The 21,851-nt window shown below is 50.2% G+C and overlaps 1 protein-coding gene across 2 annotated transcripts in view; it reads right to left on the bottom strand.

Annotated features, from left to right (window-relative positions):
- The window catches only part of ADGRD1 (adhesion G protein-coupled receptor D1), a 177,638-nt gene that overhangs the window by 35,655 nt on the left and 120,132 nt on the right, over positions 1 to 21,851 (bottom strand). For both annotated transcript variants that reach the window (XM_006063071.4, XM_006063072.4), the window contains one exon: positions 19,606 to 19,729. In XM_006063071.4, the coding sequence (XP_006063133.4) occupies positions 19,606 to 19,729 (124 nt within the window). The remainder of the gene's footprint in view (positions 1 to 19,605; positions 19,730 to 21,851) is intronic.

Below are 21,851 nucleotides of genomic sequence, written 5' to 3'. Positions count from 1 at the left end.
GAGCCTGACCCATAGGCCCTGGTTCAAGTCACAACATGCCCTTGTCCCCAGCCAATGACCTAGGAATGAATTTACACATGTAAAATGCTCAGAGTGACATAAGAGTTTGCTATTATCCCTGATGTCAAATACAACATAAACAAACTCAGAGGGTTAAGTAGATGCAAAGTCACAAAGGATGGTGACAGAAACCACAGCTCACTTAAGAGACCAATCCAAGACTCCAGGAGCTAGCATCTCAAGGTCACACACATTTGAACCTGGGATCCAAGAAACTCTGAGCTCCCTAAGCCACACAACTAGAAGACCAGCTTCCGGCAGAGGTCGCTGCAGTACACTCCCTGCTGGGGCTCATGGCTCCTCCACCAGCATTAAAGGCCCAGCCTGGAGTTCATTCTGCATCTGTGTCCAGCCCTGGACATCAAGGACCCTCCAGCCTTGTCCAGGACACCCAGAACCTTGACCTCCAGCTAAACCACCTTCTTCCCTGTTCATTGGGACCTGAGCATGCATGCTAAGTCACTTCAGTTACATTTGACTCTTTGTGACCCCATGGACTGTAGCCAGCCAGGCTCCTCTGTCCGTGGGGATTCTCCAGGCAAGAATACTGGACTGGGTTGCCATGCCCTCCTGCAGGGGATCTTTCCAACCCAGGGAATGAACCTGCATTTCCTGCATTGGCAAGCAGGTTCTTTACCACTGAGCCACCTGGGACCTAACCAGGAACAAAAGGAGGAAACACTGAGATCTGTAAAAGGGCTGTTGGCCAGGATGAGGGAAATGCTACAGGCACAGGAGGCCCCACCAGGAAATGTAAGTGGATCGCAAGGAACAATTTGGGAGCCAGCAGGTCTGTGCCTGAGGACTCATCACTTAATGGGGTCTACTTCCTTCCGATCTGAGTCACTCAACTCATCCCCAGGGGTCAGGAAACATTTCAGATCTCTGGCTGAAGGGAGGTGGGGGAGGCTGAAGCCTGGACCCAGCAACCCTAGACGTCAAGGCAGGGCCCTTGTGAGTAACTCCTATCTTTGCAGCACAGCAAGCTTCCTAGGCGGGTGGGGCCACTAGTGGGCTCCTCCAGCAGCCTTCCTTCTCAGCAACATCACAAGATCTTGGATCCTAAACTTCCCCATCTGCAGATGGAACACACGGTGCTCCGAGTCATCAGATCCCCGAGGAAGACAAACGGAAATATATTCCTGGAGCCACGCTCCCACACGGTATCACTCAACACTCTAATTCCTGTGAGATGTTGTCACTGGTCTTCTGTGAAATGACGTTTCTGGTTTTAGATAAGTTTCAGAGAAGCTGCACTCTCTATCTGCCTTTAAAGATGTTTTGGTGAATATAAGCAATATAAGGCTTCTGAGAAATCCTACAGGTGAATATATATATATAGAGAGAGAGAGAGAGCGCTGTGTTAAACTTGGCATTTCGCAAACTCTTTGGGGGAGGGGAATAGAGTACATCTTTGGAAGTGCTGTTACTTCAAGTGATGCTTTTGAGAAACGGAAATGAAAACCCAAAGAGGAAACACTAACATTATACTGACTATGTCATCTTTCCTTGCTGTCTCATAAGACAATAGAAGTGTCTTGTCACCGTTACAATGATCCTTGCCAACAAGAGAAGGTGTGAAGTGTTGGTTACCAGAGTTTATAGACATCAGCAGGCCATCAACAGTTCTTGGAAACTGAGATCGACCTCGGCAGCACTCACTAAATTGAAATTAACTTAAATGACCAATGGAAATGCCAGCAAATGAAATATAGCCGCATGTCTGTATCAACAAGGTAGGTTGGCTCTGGTGACATGCTCACTTCATTGCCACTGGGAAGTCCCCTCCCTAGTCTGGCCCTGAAGTGCAAACGTGCATGGAGTCCTCTGCACCCTGAGGTCTCAGCTCGTCCCCCTCCCTGTTCATCGCTCTACTGCCCAAACATCTCACATCCCCACAGTGCGAGCATCCCACTCTCTGACACCAGTCATATTTCATGGGGGGAGTCTTCTCTCTCCCAGAGAGATGGGGGGCTCTTTGAGGACAGAGATTACGTTCCTGAAACTTCCACTGCCTGATCACCCACAGCTCTGAGACCAGCAGGTACTACTGAGAATGAGGGTTCATTTGCTGAAGGTTTCAGGGTAGAAAGAGCCCTGGAGTCTATTCCCCTGACTCCCCCACTGATTCACCACAAAAGATGAATTTAATGTACACCATTGTGTGTATACCTCTTAGAAAAATAATGAAACTTTACCTCCTCCATTCACAGAGCTCTAGTGAGCTTCCTGTGGGCTCATGTGAGGTTCACTGCACAGCATAAAAGCTTCCAGATGTGAGGGCTATACCTGGCCAGCCACACTCACTGAAATCTTTGCCTGCTTTCTGCACACAGGCTCTGCCTAGTGCTTCTGATAAATGAGTCCAGCCCTAGCCTCATACCCACAGCCACCCAGTACTCTACCATATGCCCCGCAGCCCCACTGTCCACCAACCTGCGGAAAACTGAAAGTGTTAGTTGCTCAGGCTGATATTTGCAACCTGATGCAAAGAATTCTTTGTAACCAGGCTCTTCTGTCCATGGAATTCTCCAGGCAATAATCATGGAGTGGGTAGCCATTCCCTTCTCCAGGGGATCTTCCTGACCCAGGGATCAAACCTGGGTCTCCTGGATTGCAGTAAGATTTTTTACCATCTGAGTTACCACAGAAGCCCTCAACCAACCCTATTATCAACCAACTCAACAATCAACCCACCCCACCATCAGCCAACCTCACCATCAACAACTTTATTATCAACCAATTCTACACCAGCACCCAACCCCACATCATCTGTCAATCTCACCAGCAACCAACCCCACCATCAGCTAATCTCACCATCAGCCAACCCCACTGTCAATCAACCCCACCATTAGCCAACCCTATTACCAACCAACTCAACCCATCGACCAACTTGACCATTAATCAAAACTCACCATCAACCTACTCTTCATCACAGCTTTTGCCAACCCCACCAAAGCCAGCCTTAAGCCAACCACAATAGGGAACACTTTAGAAATGAGATAAGGCCCCTCCCTTGAGCAGAGCTATCACCCTGGCTGCTGCTGCTGCTAAGTCGCCTCAGCTGTGTCTGACTCTGTGCGACCATAGACAGCAGCTCACCAGGCTCCCCCATCCCTGGGATTCTCCAGGCAAGAACACTGGAGTGGGTTGCCGTTTCCTTCTCCAATGCATGAAAGCGGAAAGTCAAAGTGAAGTTGCTCAGTCGTGTCTGACTCTTAGTGACCCCATGGACTGCAGCCCACCAGGCTCCTCAGTCCATGGGATTTTCCAGGCAAGAGTACTGGAGTGGGGTGCCATTGCCTTCTTAGCCAGTCTCAAAATGCTCATACAGAGCAGAAGGCAAGCTATTAATATATCGGAAGGTCATACTTTACACGGCACTTGCATGATAAAGCACGCCTATGAGAGGAAAATGAGAGGTGATCAGAAGGACCTTGGAAAACCTCTCAGGTCCCCTACGAACCATGGTCTGTGCAGGTAACCTCATACATCATTCTTCAGCACAGTGGTCCGAGTAACACTGAGGCAGACCACAGGAGGAACCTGCCTGCAGAATTTGAAGAAAAAGCTTCAGATTTTTCTTGTTTAAAACAGCTGTCAAATCCACAGAGCAGAATGGTGTGTGTGTTGGTGTTGGGATAATCTGAGAGACTCTGCTTGCCTGAAGGGTTTACTCCCCCTCTCTTTTTATATAAGAGCTTGATAACTTTAACGCATGTTCAGCCCACTGGTTTGCCAGTGTGTTAAGTGAGCTTGTGTTAAACATGGCTCCACTGTAAGCTGCCAACAGCCTGTGCCTTGTGAAGGTGGATAGGAGGGAAAGTGGGCTTCACACTGGCTCCAGCATGCAACCAGAAGCAGACAGAGAGGACAGGAGAGGACCTCCTGGACCGGAAGCAGGGTGCACTCTTGTGGTGAGGTCCATGGAGACAAGGGTTGTCTGTCTTGCTCCTGTCCAGATCCCCAGCGTCTGACAAGGACTGGCAAACTCTAGATGTTCGAGAGATGAACCAAAGATCAGATTCACCTGGGGTCGTGAAGCATTCACAGCAGACTGGATGGTTAAGATGGGGATAACAGAAGTGCCTTTATTGGGCATCTACTGTATACAGGCACCAAACCAGCAGAGGAGGCTGTGAGTGGGGATCCTGGTTCTCATGTTGAAGAAACATGACTGCCCATCACTGCACAGCTGGCAAGGCAGTACTGGACTGACCCCAGATGGCCTGGACCCCCATCAGCAGCAAGCATGTATTAAGCACCCACTGAGTGCCAAGCCTGGGGCTTAACTTGCAGTACGGAAAGCAGATAATGAACAAAGGCACAAACAGATACTGATAAATACATGAGTGAATAAATAAGGTCACTAGTTCTGAGCTTGATCAGGCTTAGATGGAAATAATCAGAGGCCTTGCTGGAGGTGACTGTCAGGGACGGGAGGGGGTACCTAGATGTGAGAGTCATTCCAGGGCCTCTCTCTCCCCTCAGAGCTCATCCCCACACAGTCCTGTTGGCTCCTCTGCTAACACGTAGGCATACATCTCCTTATCCTCAGTTTCCAGAGCCTCTATCTTAACCTCCTCTACTTCTTGGACTGCCTTGCTGCTCCCCCACTGCACCCCATCTTCAGCCAAGTCTCCATTCAGAAGACATGGGTCTGAGGTCACCCACCTCGTGGGCACCCTTGCACCCAGAATGAAATCCTCGTTCCTGCCCGGGTCTGCAAGGCCCCCAGTGCTCAGTCCCGCCAGCATCTCTGCCTCACCGCCTTACACACTTACTCTTTCAGGAGGGTCCACACAGGAAAGGAAGGCCTTCCTGGGAATTCAGCAGAGGGGACTGAACATAGGAAGTGGGGGACAAAGTATGGGAACCCTCAGAAAAGGAGATGATGGTGACAGTCCCCAGAGAACAGCCGCAGCGAGAACTTCTACCCTTGAGGGTGGGAAGGACAACGGGGAGGGGGGGGGTGATGTGAGCAGAGCCAGGACCACTGGAGTGCTGGAAACACAACAGGCCTGTCCCCTGAGCTGGGGTCATGGGGGGAGGGTGGTACGGCGGGAGCAGGGACCACGGAGGGGCCACGGGCGGCATAGGAGCATCTGAGCAGAGAGCAGATGGGTGTCACTTCATGCCTGCCTCTCATTGGCTGGGCTCGGCAGGAAGCCAGTTGTCAAGGGAACCTGTCGCCGAGCAGAGTGAAGGACAAGTGGGGACAATCTGAGAGCATGCAGCCCACCTACTGGGTCAGCCCAGATGTAGATGCTCTCAGCCTCTCACTGCTCCTGGACCCTGTGTTCCGTCAGTTTCCCCTGCCTCCACCACCCCACCCCTGGCTCTTTGCAAGGCCTGCTCCGTCCTGCCTTCTGGTCTACCTTCTGCTGGGACCCAGGCTCTGCTGGAGCCTGCCCCTCCCCTGGTCCCCTCTGCCCCTGGCTAAACCACGTGCCTTCCTTCAGCCCTGGACAGGAGGGGCATGTGGCTCACTGGGCAGCCGCGGTTTGACAACAGTCCCTGGGCTTAATCATCTGTGGATTTCACTACCAACACCCTCTGCATGCAGTCCAGACTGCAGGTGACTTTCACTATGTTCCAGTGATGAAAATGAGACCAGAGCTCCAAGCTTCTCGGCTGCTTGAAGGGCACCATCGTGGCCTACAGGGGTGCACTGGTCAGGGAGAAACCCCACCAGATGCACGAAGACTTGGGTCCATGTCTTTAAAAAGGTGTCATCGACCTGCCTTCCTCAGGCTAGTCACCTCATCAGAAGAGTCAGCTGGGGGCTAGAACTGAGCCATTTCACTCCCTGGTTACCCAGACTAGGCCCCTTGGGCTGTCTTAACCATCTCCACTCAGTCATACAGCTGTGTACCAGTCTGAGGCTGACTGGGAAGACTACTTTAGTCTTTCAAAAAAAAATGAGAAATTTAATTCAGGGCAATGTTTGCAAAGGGGAACAGAGATGCCACAGGAATGATGGTGTTACCCAGGTATTAATTAAATCACAGCCGGAAGCCACCGGCCTTGGTCAAAGGTCACCTGGGGAAGCCAGGGCCACGGGCTGGAGGAGCTGCCAGAAGGAGGCTGCAGAGACAAGGCCATTGCCAGGAAAGCTGCCTGAGGCTCAGGAAGAGAGGATGGCACTTGGCTTCACCCTTCCCATCTCCTGCCAGAGCCCCAAAGGGCAGCCAGCACTGGTCAGCCCTAGGATGCTGAGTCCAGCAGGGGGAGGGGTGGGTCTGAGAGCAAAGGCCCAGGATCCAGACATGCCTAGGGTCCTGGGGATTGGATCCCTCCTGCATCCAGCCCTGGGCAGCTGGGCCGTGGGAGTCAGGGAGCCCGTGCCTCTGCCCCTGAGCCTGCCAGCATGGCTGTGAGGCTGCCAGATCCCAAGATGCTAACTGGAAGCTGTGTGATCTCCGGCTTTACACATGGGGGTGGGGATCAGGGGGAACTCAGCTTTATATGTGGGGGTGGGGATGGGGGGGAACTCAAGACCGAGATTGCAAAGCACACAGAGCAACTGTTGCGGGAGGCATGTGGACGATGGGGTGACATGGAGCCAACACATCAGCCGCCCCGACGCTCTCTGCACAGAGGCGGGGCTGGAGCAGCCCTCCCCATACATGGTGGCTTCAAGCACCTACGAGAAGTTCAAACCTTGTGCTGCTCTACCCAGCAAGTCTACTGCGGTAATTTGTCCTACAGACGCACTTGCAGTGACGGGAAGGGTGTCTGCTCACAGATATTTATTGTTTGCAGCAGCCAAAGACTGTTGTCACCTGACATGGATCCACAGAGGCTTAGAGAAATCCCGGAGTTGAGGGTGGGGGAAGGGGGGTACCCAGTGGTGAAAATGAATGAGGCAGGTCCGCATAGACAGAGATGAAGCAGTTGCCAGGATGTACTGATACGTCTCTCAAAAGCACAGAATGGTTTTTACAGCACACAACTCTGTGTTTAAGGAGCAGAGGGTGACACGAAGACTGTCTCTGAGGTGACAGAGTCAGCCCTGCTCTGGGCAAGGGGCTGGGAGACACGAGAGGGGATGGGGCCCATGTGTTCACCTCCGCCTTCTGTGCTATTTACTGCATTTTCCCAAGTAGCGTAGCATCTTTACAGCAAGCATAGCCTGAGAAATTGGCCCTGGCTTTGTCTCAGTCCTGCAAGGAGCCCTCGGGCTCCTGCAGGGCCCCTCACCTCACCCCTGACATGGGGGGAGGTAACTTCTCCAAGAGGGTCCCCTTTCCCATCACCATGTGGTGATCCATGATGTTTATGACAAAAAATGCAGAGTGCACCCAATCTGGGTCAGAACGCACTTCAGTCCCCAGCTCAGTCCTCCAGCCCAGAGCTGACCACCTTGAATGGCTACAGAACCCTTGGGCTCTCTGCCCTGTGTTCTGTCTCTCCCTCCTGTTGGCCTCCCTCTGGCAAGTGGGCTGCACAGCAGTCTTTTTACCTCGAGATGGAGATGCCCCCGGCTCCACCCTGACTCCACCCCTGCATCCTTGCTCCTGGCAGCTACCCTCACCGCCCCTTCCCCACAGGAAGCGAGCTCTCCCTCCTGAGGGGGGTTCAGAGACAGGAGCCCTCAGGATCCCACTGTCAGCTCCCCCTGAGCAGTGGTTTCTCAGAAGAGTCTAGGATAAATACAGCAATAGCTGCTTTTCCTCTAAGGTAGTAGCCTGGGTCTGGTTGAAGGACAGGAGGATAATTAAATTTGCCAGGAGGGGATGCTGAGCCCACAGCAAGGCACTGTCCCCAGGACATCAGGGTCAGGTTCATGGACAAGCTGAGCTCCCCTAACACCTGATTCCTCCTCCTGCAACTCTTTCCCAGGTCAGTGCCTGCATGCCTGGGGTTCTAGAGGGGAGAGAAGGATGACAGGCAGTGGCCCAGCCCCAGAGCTCAGCCAACATGCCCACCAGAGAGGCAGCAAGGTGAGGACTCAAGGAAAGGGCCCTGGGAGCCCTGGAGGGAGAGAGAGGGAGCAGGAGGGAGAGAAGTGGGAGGGGTAGAGGACGGGGAGGGAGAGAGATGGGAGAGGCAGAGGAGGGGGGAGGGAGGAGGGAGAAGGGAGGCACTCTCTGCAGTCCCCAGTGCCCAGCTCAGCACCATCCCAGGCTCTCAGGCTCCATGGAGGGTGCAGGGTCAGAAGAGGAAGTTCCTGGTCCACACACAGCCTGAAGGCCTTGGCTGGTGAATCAGCAAAAGGGAGAGAGCGGGCGGGCTTTCCTGGTGGTGCAGATGGTCAAGAATCTGCCTGCAATGCAGGAGACCTGGGTCCAATCCTCAGTTTGGAAGATGCCCCGGAGAAGGGAATGGCAATCCACTCCAGTATTCTTGCCCAGAGAATCCCAAGAACAGAGGAGCCTGGTGGGCTACAGTTTACGGGGTTTCAAAGAGTTGGACACAACCGAGCAAATAACACACACGCACAGAGGGCAGGTGTGCAAGTCAGAGCCCAGAGGACGAGCCAGGAGCCAGTGGGAGCCTGTCAGCTCCCCCTTTTGCTACATAACAGGCAAGGGAACTGAGGAGTGATGTAGGGAGACTTTCTGCATCCATAAGAGAAAGGCATTTAGGACAGCCCCCTTCTGGGGAAACCCACAGGGTGAGGCATCACACCCTGGGAGAGAAAAGGGCAAAACAAGAGACTTTTCAGCTCCCTCCTCCCACAGGACTCCCATTAACAGGGAAATGGTAGTCCCGACTCTGTGCCCAGAGCACAGGACCCTACTGTCCTTTCAAAGAATGAAAGGAGGACGACGACGCTGGGACGCATGCTGTGATACTGCCACGTGGGGAGGTCTGGGGTACCCAGGCTCAGGGGACCCCAGTCCCCTGCCTACTCCTCTCTGACATGGCTCCACTGGCCACATCCCAGGCGGGTGCTGCTGCTGACATCACTGCAGTCTCAATCAGCCTGAGTGCCTGGGGCTGGGTGCTCAGAGCTCAGTACTCATGACTCAGTGCTTGGAGCTCAGTACTTGGGCTGGGTGCTCTAACTCAGTACTAACAACTGGGTGCTTGGAGTTCAGTTCTCAGGGCCGAGATGCATCTGACTCCCTACTACAACTCCACAAGGACAGGGTCCCCACTCATGTCACAGGCAGGTAAGCTGAGGTTCAGAGAAGGCACTTGCCCAAAGCCATGCAGAGTGTTAGGGGATGGACCAAGCATTCAACTGACCAAGAGACAGAATGGGGCCACTGCTTAGGGATAGAGCTGTATACAGTAGGTACTCATCAGAGTAAGTGATGTGCACCCTTGGAGACATCATCCTGATGGTGAACTGAGCCCTCTGCCAGCACCAACTAAATTCTGGCCCAGTCTGTCTCTGATACACCCACCAGGACCACAAATACAGCTCAGAGAGGTGCCAGTTCACTAGCCCCAGGGCTGCCTTGTAATTAGGTTCCACCCCACACCCACCTCGTGCCCTCCCTGGCAGCCAGAGCTGGGGGCATGGCCTCAGGTGGCTGCAGCCCAGGCGATCCTCTAACCATTGGCCCCGAGTGGACATGGGCCCTGAGAGGTGGGGGAGGGCCTCTGGTGAAAGCAGGTGCCCCCCACCACCACTGCAGCTCCAGTCTCAGGAGCGCGTGGTGTGCCCTAGCCATGCCCTTCCTTTCCCACCAGTGGCTAGATTTAGAAATGCCCAGAAAAACCTGGAGTTTGCTTCAGGACATGGACTCCTCTGAGTCAGAGACCACAAACACCATTGCCCTCAGAGAGGCAGCTTATATAAATTCATGAGGCCATCTGGGAGCTTGCATACATAATAAACAAGCAAGACTATTCTTCCAGAAAGAAACATCTTTATCTGCATTTCTTTTCCCAAAGTTCCTCTCAGTGGATATGTCATTTCTCTTCCCTAGAAAAGAATAAGCAGCATTTTGCTGCCTTCCTAAAAGCACAGTGCGAACATGATGATGAACGGCCCCTCATGAGGAAGGCGATAGGGAGTGGTGGGGGCTGTGGAGAACTGCAGTGCAGACCCCTGCCTGCAGGGGCCATGGCTGCTTACTCAGGAGTGGAAGCTCTCTGTGGTCAGATCTTTTTTTTCCTTTTTTTAAAAAAGAAAACCAGAAATCCAAAATTTTAGATAATAGCTGAATTTTGAAGTATCGACAAATGACAAAAAGGCCATCATTAAAAAGTCTACAAATAACAAATGCTGGAGAGGATGTGGAGAAAAAAGAACCCTCCTACAGTGTTTTTGGGAATGTAAATTGGTAGAGCCATTATGAAGAACAGTATGAAGATTACTCAAAACACAAAAAATAGAGCTACCATACGATCTAGCGATCCCACTCTTGGGCATATATCTGGAGAAAACTATAATTCAAAAAGGTACATGCACCCCTAAGTTCACTGCAGCACTATTTCCAACAGCCAAGACAAATCAGTTCAGCTCACTTCAATCACTCAGTCGTGTCCAACTCTTGGCGACCCCATGAACCGCAGCACACCAGGCCTGCCTCTCCATCACCAACTCCTGGAGTTCACCCAAACTCATGTCCATTGAGCCATCCAACCATCTCATCCTCTGTCGTCCCCTTCTCCTCCTGCCCTCAATCTTTCCCAGCATCAGGGTCTTTCAGACAAAGACAAATATCATGTGATATCACTTATATGAGGAACCTAAAATATGATACAGAAGAACTTATCTATGCAACAAAAACAGACTCACAGACATAGAGAATAGATCTGTGGTTGCCAAGGGAGAAGGGAGCTGTGGGAGAGAAGGACTGGCAGTTTGGGGTTAGCAGATCAAACAGTTATATACAGGATGGATAAACAACAAGGCCCACTGTATCGCACAGGGAAATATATTCAATATTCTGTGATAAACCATAATGAAAATGAATATGTGTATATGCATAACTGAGTCACTTTGCTGTACAGTAGAAATCAATACAATATTGTAAATCAACTATACTTCAATAAAATAATTTTTTGAAAAAAGAAATATTGACAAATGGGGGGCTTCCCTGATGGCTCAGACAGTAAAGAATCTGCCTGCAATGCGAGAGACCTGGGTTCGATCCCTGAGTTGGGAAGATCCCCTGGAGAAGGGAACGGCAACCCACTCTAGTATTCTTGCTTGGATAACCCCATGGACAGAGGAGCCTGGCGGGCCACTTTCCATGGGATCACAAAGAGTTGGACATGACTGAGCAACTAACACTTTCACTTTCATGGACAAAAGGGCTAACCAAAACAGGTCTACAGGCCAAAGTCAGCCTGCAGACCACAGGCTGTGACCCTGTCTTAGGGAACTGCTCCTTCCCTAGGCTACCTGGCTGACGGGAACATGAGGGGGCCCCTGGGGTCCAGCTCTCCCAGGGGCACCTGTCCTGGCACAGAGCTCCTGCCCCCACCAGGATAGATGCCCACACTCAGGCTTCTCTGAAAGAGCCCACGAGGGAGCCAGGGGCCAGCGCCCTGGAGAAAGTCTGAGCTGTGCTGCGTGGGCCTCCAGTGCTCCCGCCAGTTCTGGGCTGTGCCCACCACCACCTCACCTTGAGCATCACCAGGTTCAGCCATCACATGTCTGTCTTAGCACAGCTTTCCCACATTAGACAGCAAGCCTGTGCTCTGAAATGCAAGCCTCGGGTGGGGATCCCAGACACAGGAAGGACTGAATTCCCAAGGCAAGAGATACCTTCAGCCTTTGTTCCAGAGTCTCTCTGTTCTCACCTCCTCCAAATCCTGCCTGTTCTGATTTCCCTGCCTATAAATTCCATGCATAAGTCTGACACTGCGGTTACCGTCGCTTCAACAAGAAACCCACCTGCCCCTATCCCCGGATCCTGCCTGGACCAGCCCACCTGAGCAGCCCGACAGTAGGAGCCTCTGTTCCTCGGTCCCCGGCGCCCCCTGCTGGTCAATCCTTGGAGATGAGGGAGGTTCTAGCATCTGTGCATCTGCAGTCCCTGTGCCTGGGAATCGGGGTTACAGACTAACCCCACATGCACTCAGCATTCCAGCGTCCAGGAAGAACACTCTGTGTTTCCCTAAGCTCCTCTCCTGGGTGGAACTGACTCCCTCATCCATGCACTTGTTCAGCCACATGGCACTGGGAGTCAGGAAGGAGCCCTCAATGATATGCTCTCAGTCTTTAGCAACTGCTTCTCCAAGCTGTGAATCGTTACTCACTCATTTGGGATCATTCCACACAAGTGCCTCAATGGGAGTGTATCACACAGGCCGGGGTTCAGCCCAGTCTCTCTTGACTCTTATTTGACTCACTCTGGGAGGAAAGGTCTTCCAAGAGCCAACCACCAAGGAGGAAGCTGGGTGGGAGAGGAGCCAGGAGAGACGGACAGAGAGAAGGGCTTGACAGGTGGATGTAAGCTCAAAGGAGAGAACCTGTCCAAGAGCCTGAGACCTGGGCCTGGAGGCAGAGCTTAGGAAGATTTAGCCTCAACATCAGGAAAATAAAAGCATCTGTGCTGTTTTTACTAATTCTCCAAAAGCACCACAGATCTGGCATCTACTTGTGATAACTGCCTTGTTTTTTTTTTGAATGTTCATGAAAATGTTCATTTTTAGCATGGATAATTTTAAACCATTTTCAAATCGACCTTTCCTGGCAATGAGTAGATATGATTTGCTTCCATGAAGACACCCACAGGCTGTCTAAATCTGGCATCGCCGCTGAGTAGGGATGGATCTGTAATCACAGATGCTCTGTGACCCCGGTTTCTTAGTTTCCTGGACTGAGCTCCTCCCTTCCATCCTCTCCCACCCACAGGCACAAACACAACTTCCTGCTGAGTGTTGGGAGCCCCTGCCCGCTCCCACTGCTCTGCAGACCTACCCACATCATACAGGAAATCAGATTTAGTCCTTGGTATTTTAAGGATCAGGGTTTCCCAGGTGGCGCTAGTGGTAAAGAATCTGCCTCCCAATGCAGGAGACACAAGAGATGTGGGTTCAGTCCCTGGCTGGGGAAGATCCCCTGGAGGAGGGCATGGCAACCCACTCCAGTATTCTTGCCTGGAGAATCCCATGGACAGAGGAGACTGGTGGGCCACAGCCCATGGGATTGCATAGTCTGACATGACTGAAGTGACTTAGCACACACACACCCACGTAAAGGATGCAGAGGAGGAAGCTCTGCTTGTGGGCCATCCATGGGCATGGCCACCAGCCTAAGCTTTGGGGTTGGAGAGCAGAGCTCAGTTCCAGACTCTGTCCCCAGGTGACCTCAGGCAAGTCCCCAAGCCCTCATCTGTGATGGTGATGGTGAAAGTCCCCCACCCCCCACCCACATGGCAAAGCCCGAAGGAGGCAACAGACCCCAAGCAGTCCTGTCTTTACTGTCATCAGCAGGCACCCAGCTCTGTGACCCACCCTTGGACCACAGCTGCCTCCAAGGACTCCAGAACCGCCCTTGTCAGGGGAGCACCCTGAAGACCCCCCTGTGGGCAGAACACTAGCCCTGCTGACTCTGGGTCTGCCCTGGCCACGGCTCACTGTCTTCTTTGTTTCCTGTGTCCCTGGTACTCCTCTCCCCAAAGGCAGTCTCACTAGCTTCCTCTGCACCTAACTTCCTGGCGGGGATCTGTCCGACTCCCTCCCTTCAGACCCCAACCAAAATCACCCAAGATCACCCGTCTCTAGTGAGCACACACTTGGAATCAGACTAACCCTAACCCGCCCCTCTTATCTGTAATGATCGGCCTGGCCATTTTCACAGGACGTGAGCACAAGCTTGACCTGACTTTTACAGAGGAGATGGCTGCACCCAGGGTCTATTCAGAGCGCGGTCTGGAGCCAGTAGAGCCTGAGCACTACTCAGGCCCCACCCGGACCTGTGGAGCCTAGGTCAGCATCTTCACAAGACCCAGTGGTCCCTGAGCACGTGCAGTTCAGGCTGCTGGTCTGTGGGCATCGGACTGGGCCAGGCCACGGATACACCTCTGACACGTGGCCTAGAAAGGATAATTAACGACACATCTAAACAATCGAGAGATTTTGCACAAAACTAATCTCCAGTTTTACTCAATCGAAGAAGGGGCAACATCATCTGCATCCGCAGTGGCTGCCCGGTCAGCTGGGTGAGGGGTCTCAATTCACCTTGCCCCCACCCTCCATGACGGCCCCCACTTGCACCACTCTCAGCCCCCCAGAAATTCAGGTCTGAAGTCCCTGGCACCTTTCCTGGGAGCTGCACCAGCCCCTGGCCACTCCTGCTCAAGCCTTTGCATCTGCTGCTCCCTTCTCTCACGTCTGCATGGTTCTTCCCTCACTCCCCTGGGATCTCTACCCATCACCCCCAGCTCAGGAGGCCCCGCAGGGACACCTCTGTCTTCCCACCTTACCCTACCATGACTGCCTTCACATGCTGTCTCTCCATCCCCACTCAAGATCTTGAGCACTGAATTTTCCAGAATAAGGCAAAACCTAGGGGTCACCTGGAACTCAGCAATTCACTGATGAATGGATGGACGACAGGCCGGGCCACCCCGCCCTCTGGGCCTCACTTTCTCCACTTGTCAAGGAAGGGGGCTTGGCCACAGGACCACATAGGTTCTGCGTCAAGGCAGCACAGTGCCTCTTCCAGGGACTAAAGAGAGTGGCTGGATCTTCCCCATGACACCAGAGGGACGCTGAGTGAGCCGTGAGGGCCAAGGCCCTGGCAGGAGGGAGGACAAAGGGGCCAGTGTGGAGGACAGAGGGGAGGACTGAGCCTCTTGGAGGCCATGCTCCTCATTTCTGGAGCCTGATGTGCTAAGAGACACGAGTGGGAGCAGAACCTGTGGACCAGGACAAGCAAGGGAGGCAGAGAAAGGAACCAAGTGGATGGACGGCTGGAATGGGTCCACCTCTTGCAGTCAAAGTAGCTGATGCTTGGGTCCTGCAAATAGGGACTTACCCTCTCCACTTCAAGGCACTCTTGCTGTCTTATTTCATTTTTCTTTAAATCACTAGCAGTTGCCCCCGGCTGGTCTCCCCAGCTACCATTGGTTCCCAACCCAGCATGCTCCCTGATTTAGGATCAAAGAACTGCAGGTCAACAAGAGAAAGGGTTTTGACTGAACACGCGGGAAGGCTGAAAACAGAAAGGGAGGAGCACCGATCAACTCATCCCTAAATGTCACACCTTTAAAAAACCATTCCCACTGGAAGTGTTGGGGCTCATACCTGCCTGGACAAAGACTCACCACGAAGGGTGCTGGGCGGAGAGGTGGGCTCATGCCCCTCAGGCCTATGATAGAACCATCTGCTCTGAACCTCTAAATACTCACTACCCAAAGGACCCAGACACGTCAGACCTGGGCTTCATTTCATGCGTCATCAGGATTCCCAGGCAAAACCCAGAGGCTTTTGGCGATTCTGTCTGATGGGGTTGCTGAAAAGTCTGCTTACCCAACTCTCACTTGATGCTTCATCACAAGACCAAAGGGGGTCGTCTGTCCAGATAGACAGCATCGGGCATGTACACGCGTGGACTGTGTAGGGGTGTCGGGCCCCCCCACGTCCCCCGGAAGTCCTCTCTGGAGTCTCTATAAGTAATTCACAGTCTGCTTGGAAAACCCATGATGTGCTTTGCAAACAGGAAGATCCCCATGCTCACTGCCCTCCCTCCATATACACCAACCTCATCTATTCCTGCCTGCTGTCCTCTGCACTTGCTGGTTCTTAACCTGGAATATTCCTCTCCCAGGCCTTCTAGAGATGAGCCTCTTCTGGCCGTTCAATTGTCACTTCCTCGGAGACACCTGCCTCCTCCCCACCACCTCCCTCCTTCCCACCTGCCATCTCTTCCATCCTTCTCCCCAAGGGTCTTCCTAAACTTATTGCTCTTTGAAATTACCTATTTAGTTGCTAATTTGTTTATGATCTGTCTTTCCCACTAGAATATAAACTACTCCAAAGCAGAAATGCACGGCTTTTCTTGTTTACAAATGAAACTCCAGGCCTGACACCTTAGGTCCCTGATGGGTATTTGTCGAATGATGGTGGATGAGATTTCGATCCTTAGGTAAACACTGCTTGCAGCCTGGGTGTTGCTATAGAGATCTCTCCTTCCCTAACAAAACTGATACAATCGTGGGCTTATCAAATATTTGCTGACACCCAATATATGCAGCACCTGGACTACAAAACCTCAGGAGAATAGAGTCTGTTCATAAACAGACAGACCCAAGAATGGATGTGCCCCGAGAGAGTGGGTCCCTGTTAACTGGAGGTGGATTTGCCGGAGTGCCTCCCAGGGAAGGTCATATGGCCAAAGAGACCCACCCTGTGCTGGCACCTCACTTCCCAGCAGGGTTCAGCGCTGCTGACGAAGGAGGAAGAAGAGGTCCCTACCCAGCTCTTGCCTCACTATTCTGAGAACGCTGTCCCAGCATCACCCAAAATCTTCAAAAGGAGCCAGAAATTCAGAGTCATAAATAAAATTTTTCAATTTCCAAAACACAGTATGGGATGAAACCAAACTTGTCTCTAGGTGCCTGGCCTGTTCTGCTTCTTAGGAGATCCCAGGAGGCATCCCATCACCTCGCTGCTCTCCCGCCCCCACCAGGAAAACTCAATTTCCTTTGGGGCCCTAAGAAGCCAAGGAAGCCATCACGCACAGGGACCCATTGTGGTTCAGAGAATCCCATGCCAGGGCATTTGCATTTTTGTTTTGCCTTGTCAACAGCAGAAATTTATTTCTCACAGCTCTGGAGGCTGGAAGTCTGAGATCAGAGTGCCAACACAGTCAGGTTCTGGTGAGGGCCCACACACTGTGGACTGCCAAACTCACTCTGTGTTCTCACATGGCGGAAGGCGGCAAAAGAGCTTTCTTGGGTGTCTTTCATAAGGGGACTAATCCTGTTCATGACCATCACATTAAGTATTAGGATTCCAATGTGTGAGTTTTAGGGGGACACAAAGTTCATGCCATATCATTATCATTGTTGTAATCATTCCTTCTATGACTATATAAGATTTTATCTAGTATAGAGTTGGTGGACATTTGGATGATTTCCAGATCTGAGTTATAAGTAAAGATGCTACGAACACTTCTGCACATAACTCTTGTCATTTCTTCATTCCTGTCTGTAGAATTGCTCTATCACAGGGCAAGATATACTTTTAGGAAGTCTAAGGTTTGGCCCACCTAACATCTGTCTTGTTCTTGTATAAACACAAGTGTGGGGGATGGAAACGGGGGGAGGGTAGGTAGGGAGAGGCAGTTTGAGATAATATTCTTTTTTATTAATTAATTAATTTTATTACTTTTGGTTGCAGTGGGGCTTTGTTGCTGCTCAAGTGCTTCCTCTAGTTGCGGCAATCGCGCTTCTCACTGTGCTGGCTTCCCTTGTTATGGACCGTGGGATCCGGACACGCCTGCGTCAGCAGTTGGTGCACGCCGGCTCGGTATTTGTGGCTCCCTGGCGCTAGAGTGCAGGCTCAGTAGTTGTGGCCCACAGGCTGAGTTGCTCTGCAGCATGAGGCATCTTCCCAGGGATCAGACATATGGACCAGGGATCAAACCTGTGCCTCCTGCATTGGCAAGCAGACTCGTATCCACTGTACCACCAGGGAAGTCCTGAGATAATATTTTTTAGTAGATTTTAAGCTCTGACATACTTTAAGGTATCTGGAAGGCCAGGCTGAAGATTCCTGTTTTTGCAAAACTATCCATGATTATCAAGGCCCTTCATTTTTACTTCAAAATCTCTGTATATTCTTAACAGAATCTTTCAAAAAGGAGACGTTTTTAATTATGCTGAGGTCTAATTCATCAATTCTTCCCTTTTTTGGGAATTAAATCTAAGAACTCTTCACCCAGGTCTAGGTCCTAAGGATTTCTCCTATTTTTTTTTTTTTCTAAAAGTTCTGTAGTTTCACATTTTATATTTGTCTGTGATCTCTTTCAAATTAATGTTTGTATAAACTGGGAGGTTTTGGTTGAGGTTCATTCTTTTGTGTAGGAACATACATCCTTTTTTCTATGGATGCTCCCACAACATTTGTTGAAAAGACTATTCTTTCTCAGAGAAATTGAATTGCTTTTGCCACTTTGTCAATGTAATGTATACAGAAGTAGAAAAATAATGTTGCACATGAAACATATAATGTTATAAACCAATGTTACCTCAAAAAAAAGGCAAGCAGCAAAAAGGATAGCAACAATAACAAAAAATTAGTTGGGGAGAAACTATTTGTAAATCACTTATTCAACAAAGGACTTGTAGTTGGACTGAATAAAGAACTATCAATATTGTGAGAAAAAAAAACTGTCTACATTAACAGAATTAAGGGGCGAAAAGCCACATGTCTTCAGTTGATGCTGAAAAAGTATTTGACAAAATTTAGTACCCTTTCATGATAAAAAGCAGTCAGCAAACTAGGAGAATGGTTAAACAAACTGTGGTACATTTATACCATGGAATCAGTTCATTCTACTCAGCAATTTTGAAAAATGAACTACTGATACAATTGGAATGGACTCCAAGTGTATTATGCAGAGCAAAGAAGTCAATCTGCTATATATTGTCTTATTCCATTTATATAGCATTTTTGAAGTAACAAAATTCCACACAGAGAATAGATTAGTGGTTGCCAGGGGTTTGGGACAGAAGAAGGGGAAATTAGAGGGGTTGCCCAAGGGAGCCTGTGTTGATGGAACAATTCTATATTTTGGTTGGACATGTACACGAAACTACACACGATAAGACTGCCATATAGAGAACTAGAGAAGTCTGAATAAACTCTATGGGTTGTACCAATGTCAATTTCCAATTTTGTTATTGGGCTATACTTAGGGCATCTGCATTTTTAAAGGCCATTTTTCTCTCCTGTTAAAAGCTATGCTTGCCTTGAACCAAAGAAATTAATCTCCATTCCTTAGTGCTGACCAAGCCAAATAGGTAATAAAGATGAAATATTCTGAAGCAGAGAAACCCAGCCAGGAGGGGCTCCTTAACGTGAGGGTAGACATCTTGGCCCTCTTTGGAGAGGAGGACCCAGGAGTCAGCTGGGAATCCCCTCCCCCACCTCAGGACTCACTCCTGCTGGAGCTGGAAGTCAGGTCCCTTAGAAACAGGTCCGAAGCCCAAGGTTTCCTATGTCATGGCAGAAATGCTCAGAGAACATGGTGTGGCCACCCTGGACATACATGCTCCTGCATGTCACCACTGGCAACACCTTCTCTGGACATCCAGGCACACTGCTTATAGTCGAGGACCATGCTCTGCTGGATCCCATGGCACAGGAAGGGTTTCAACACCCAGTGATCCAAAGGCAGAAAATGCTGCAATGACCACCTCCCAGGCTGCACATGAATCCTCGAGAGGGACCCAGAGTCTGCACAGATGTTGCCCGAGTAAACCTAGAGCAAAGGGGGTTTCACCAAAGAACTGGAGCTTCGCAGATGTCCCCAACCACTGGGCTTCCCTTCCCATCTGCCCTGCTGCAACCGAAACCCCTGGGGACTGACGACAAAGACCTGACCCGGCCTCCACCGTGGGCTGATGGAGAAAGGGCGCCTCCTCGAAGCCCAGGAGCCCCTCCCTGCCTGGCGCTTACCTCCAGTGGGACCACCTGCATCAGGATAGCAAAGTTGGTGAGATGCGTGCAGCGGCAGACGGAGTAGCTAAGGTTCCCTTCCGTGAGCGCACAGCCCTGGTTCGACCAGATGCCTTCTCCGGAGCTGAGGACACAGAAGGAAAGGTCAGCGGGAAGCAACCGCCCAGCCTTGCCCCAGGGGCTGAGAAACTGTTCTCACTCATCAGGCTGATGACTCTTGTTGATCGGGCCACAAGGGAACAAGCACCTGTTTCCTTCTGGGAGGGGGAAGCTGTGTAGCCATGTTAGCACAATCACTTTGGAAAACACCTGGTCTGAGGTCCAATAAACACGAAGTGTCTCTCGGCCACTTGAAGGTCTTCTTTGGAGAAATGTCTATGCAGGTCTTGTGCCATTTTTCGATCAAGTGTCTTTGTTTCTGTTACTGAGTGGTATGGACAGTCTGTATATTTTGGAAATTAACCCCTTGTCGGTCACATCATTTGCAAATACTTTCTCCCATTCTGTGGTTGTCTTTTCTTTTTGCTTACGGTTTCCTTTGCTGGGCATGTACTCAAACAAAACTCTAATTTGAAAAGATACGTGCACCCCAATATTCACGGCAGCACTAGTTACAATAACCAAGACATGGAAGCAGCCTCAATGTCCACTGACAGATGAATGGATAAAGAAGATATGGTACATGTATACAGTGGAATATTACTCAGCCATTAAAAAGAATGAAATAATGCCATTTGCAGCAACATGGATGAGCCTAGAGATGACCACACTAAATAAGTCAGAAAGAGAAAGACAAATACCATATATACTTACATGTGGAATCTAAAATATGATACAAATTAATATATTTAAGAAACAAAAAGGACTCACAGACACAAAGCACAGACTTGTGGTTGCCAAGGGGGAGGGGAAGCGGAGGGAAGGGTTGGGAGTTTGGGACTAGCAGATGCAAACTATTATAGATAAAATGGGTAAACACGGCCCTACCATATAGCACAGGGAACTATATTCAACATCCTGTGATGAACCATAATGGAAAAGAATATGAAACAGGATGGATATGTATATATACCTGAGTCACTTTGCTGTACAGAATAAATTAACACAACATTGTAAATCAACTATACTTCAGTAAAAATTTCATAAAAATGGAGTGTGTAGGTCCTGCAACCCAGCAACCCCAGCTAGAGAATGCTGAGCTATGTGCACAGGGACACATCTGGGATGTTTCCTGAATGACGGGTGATGTTAGAGAACACTTTAAAGTTACCTAATGTCCACCTCCCTGGTGGCTCAGACAGTAAAGAATCTGCCTGTGATGCAAGAGACTCGGGTTTGATCCCTGGGTCAGGAAGATCCCCTGGAGAAGGGAATGGCTACCCAATCCAGTAATCTTGCCTGGAGAATCCCACGGACAGAGAGGCCTGGCAGGCTACAGTCCATGGGGTTGCAAAGAGTTGGACACAACTGAGCGACTAACACTTTCACACTAATGTCTACCTCAGGGACCTGGATAAGGCATGAACACTAGTACAAAGCAACATGTATTCATACGGATAAAACACACAAACATAACATCCAATGTTGAATGCATAATAATGAAGCAAGGGCATGACGCAAAAGAAGATCAAATATTTTCTATGAATATAACTACACACTATACATAAGTTATTCAGAAAACTCCCGACAGAGAGAGCAAAAGACTAGAATAAGATGTAAACATCTTTTACGTGTTTGCTTTTCTTTATAATGTTCTAATTCTTTAAACAATCACATTTTGACATATTACCTGCATCATGTCTTCAAGTACAAACCAAGACAAAAATTACTTGAAGCAAGGGTGCTCAAATGCTAACTGGGGTTCATTCTTGTGGTGAGAATATTAGCAATTACAATTTTCCTCTCTGTACTGCTGTATATTTTCAAATTCAAAAAAAAGAGAGAGAGATGTTTAAATGGTTCTTCCCAGAAACTGCAACTCTGAGTGATCAGCAAAGACAAATCTTTGCTTTGGCCAAAGGCAGGGGCCCTTGGGGAAAGGTTTTATAAAGCTGAAGCAGTTTAAAGGCTCTAGTTCCGCTTTGCTTTATGTTCAGTTTTCATGACAACATCAGCTGTGAATGAGGAATGCGGCCGTCCCAGAGGGTGGTGTATAAAGACAGTCCTGCCTGCTCCTGCTCACGCCCAGTGAACGAAACACACACAGGCGGCATCTTTATTTTCATCCCTGAGGCATACGGTGTCCC

This window comes from Bubalus bubalis, chromosome 17, assembly GCF_019923935.1.
Source record: "Bubalus bubalis isolate 160015118507 breed Murrah chromosome 17, NDDB_SH_1, whole genome shotgun sequence".
NCBI lineage: Eukaryota > Metazoa > Chordata > Mammalia > Artiodactyla > Bovidae > Bubalus > Bubalus bubalis.
The sequence above is the reverse complement of the archived record's forward strand: the minus strand, read 5'-3'. Positions and strand labels throughout refer to the sequence as shown.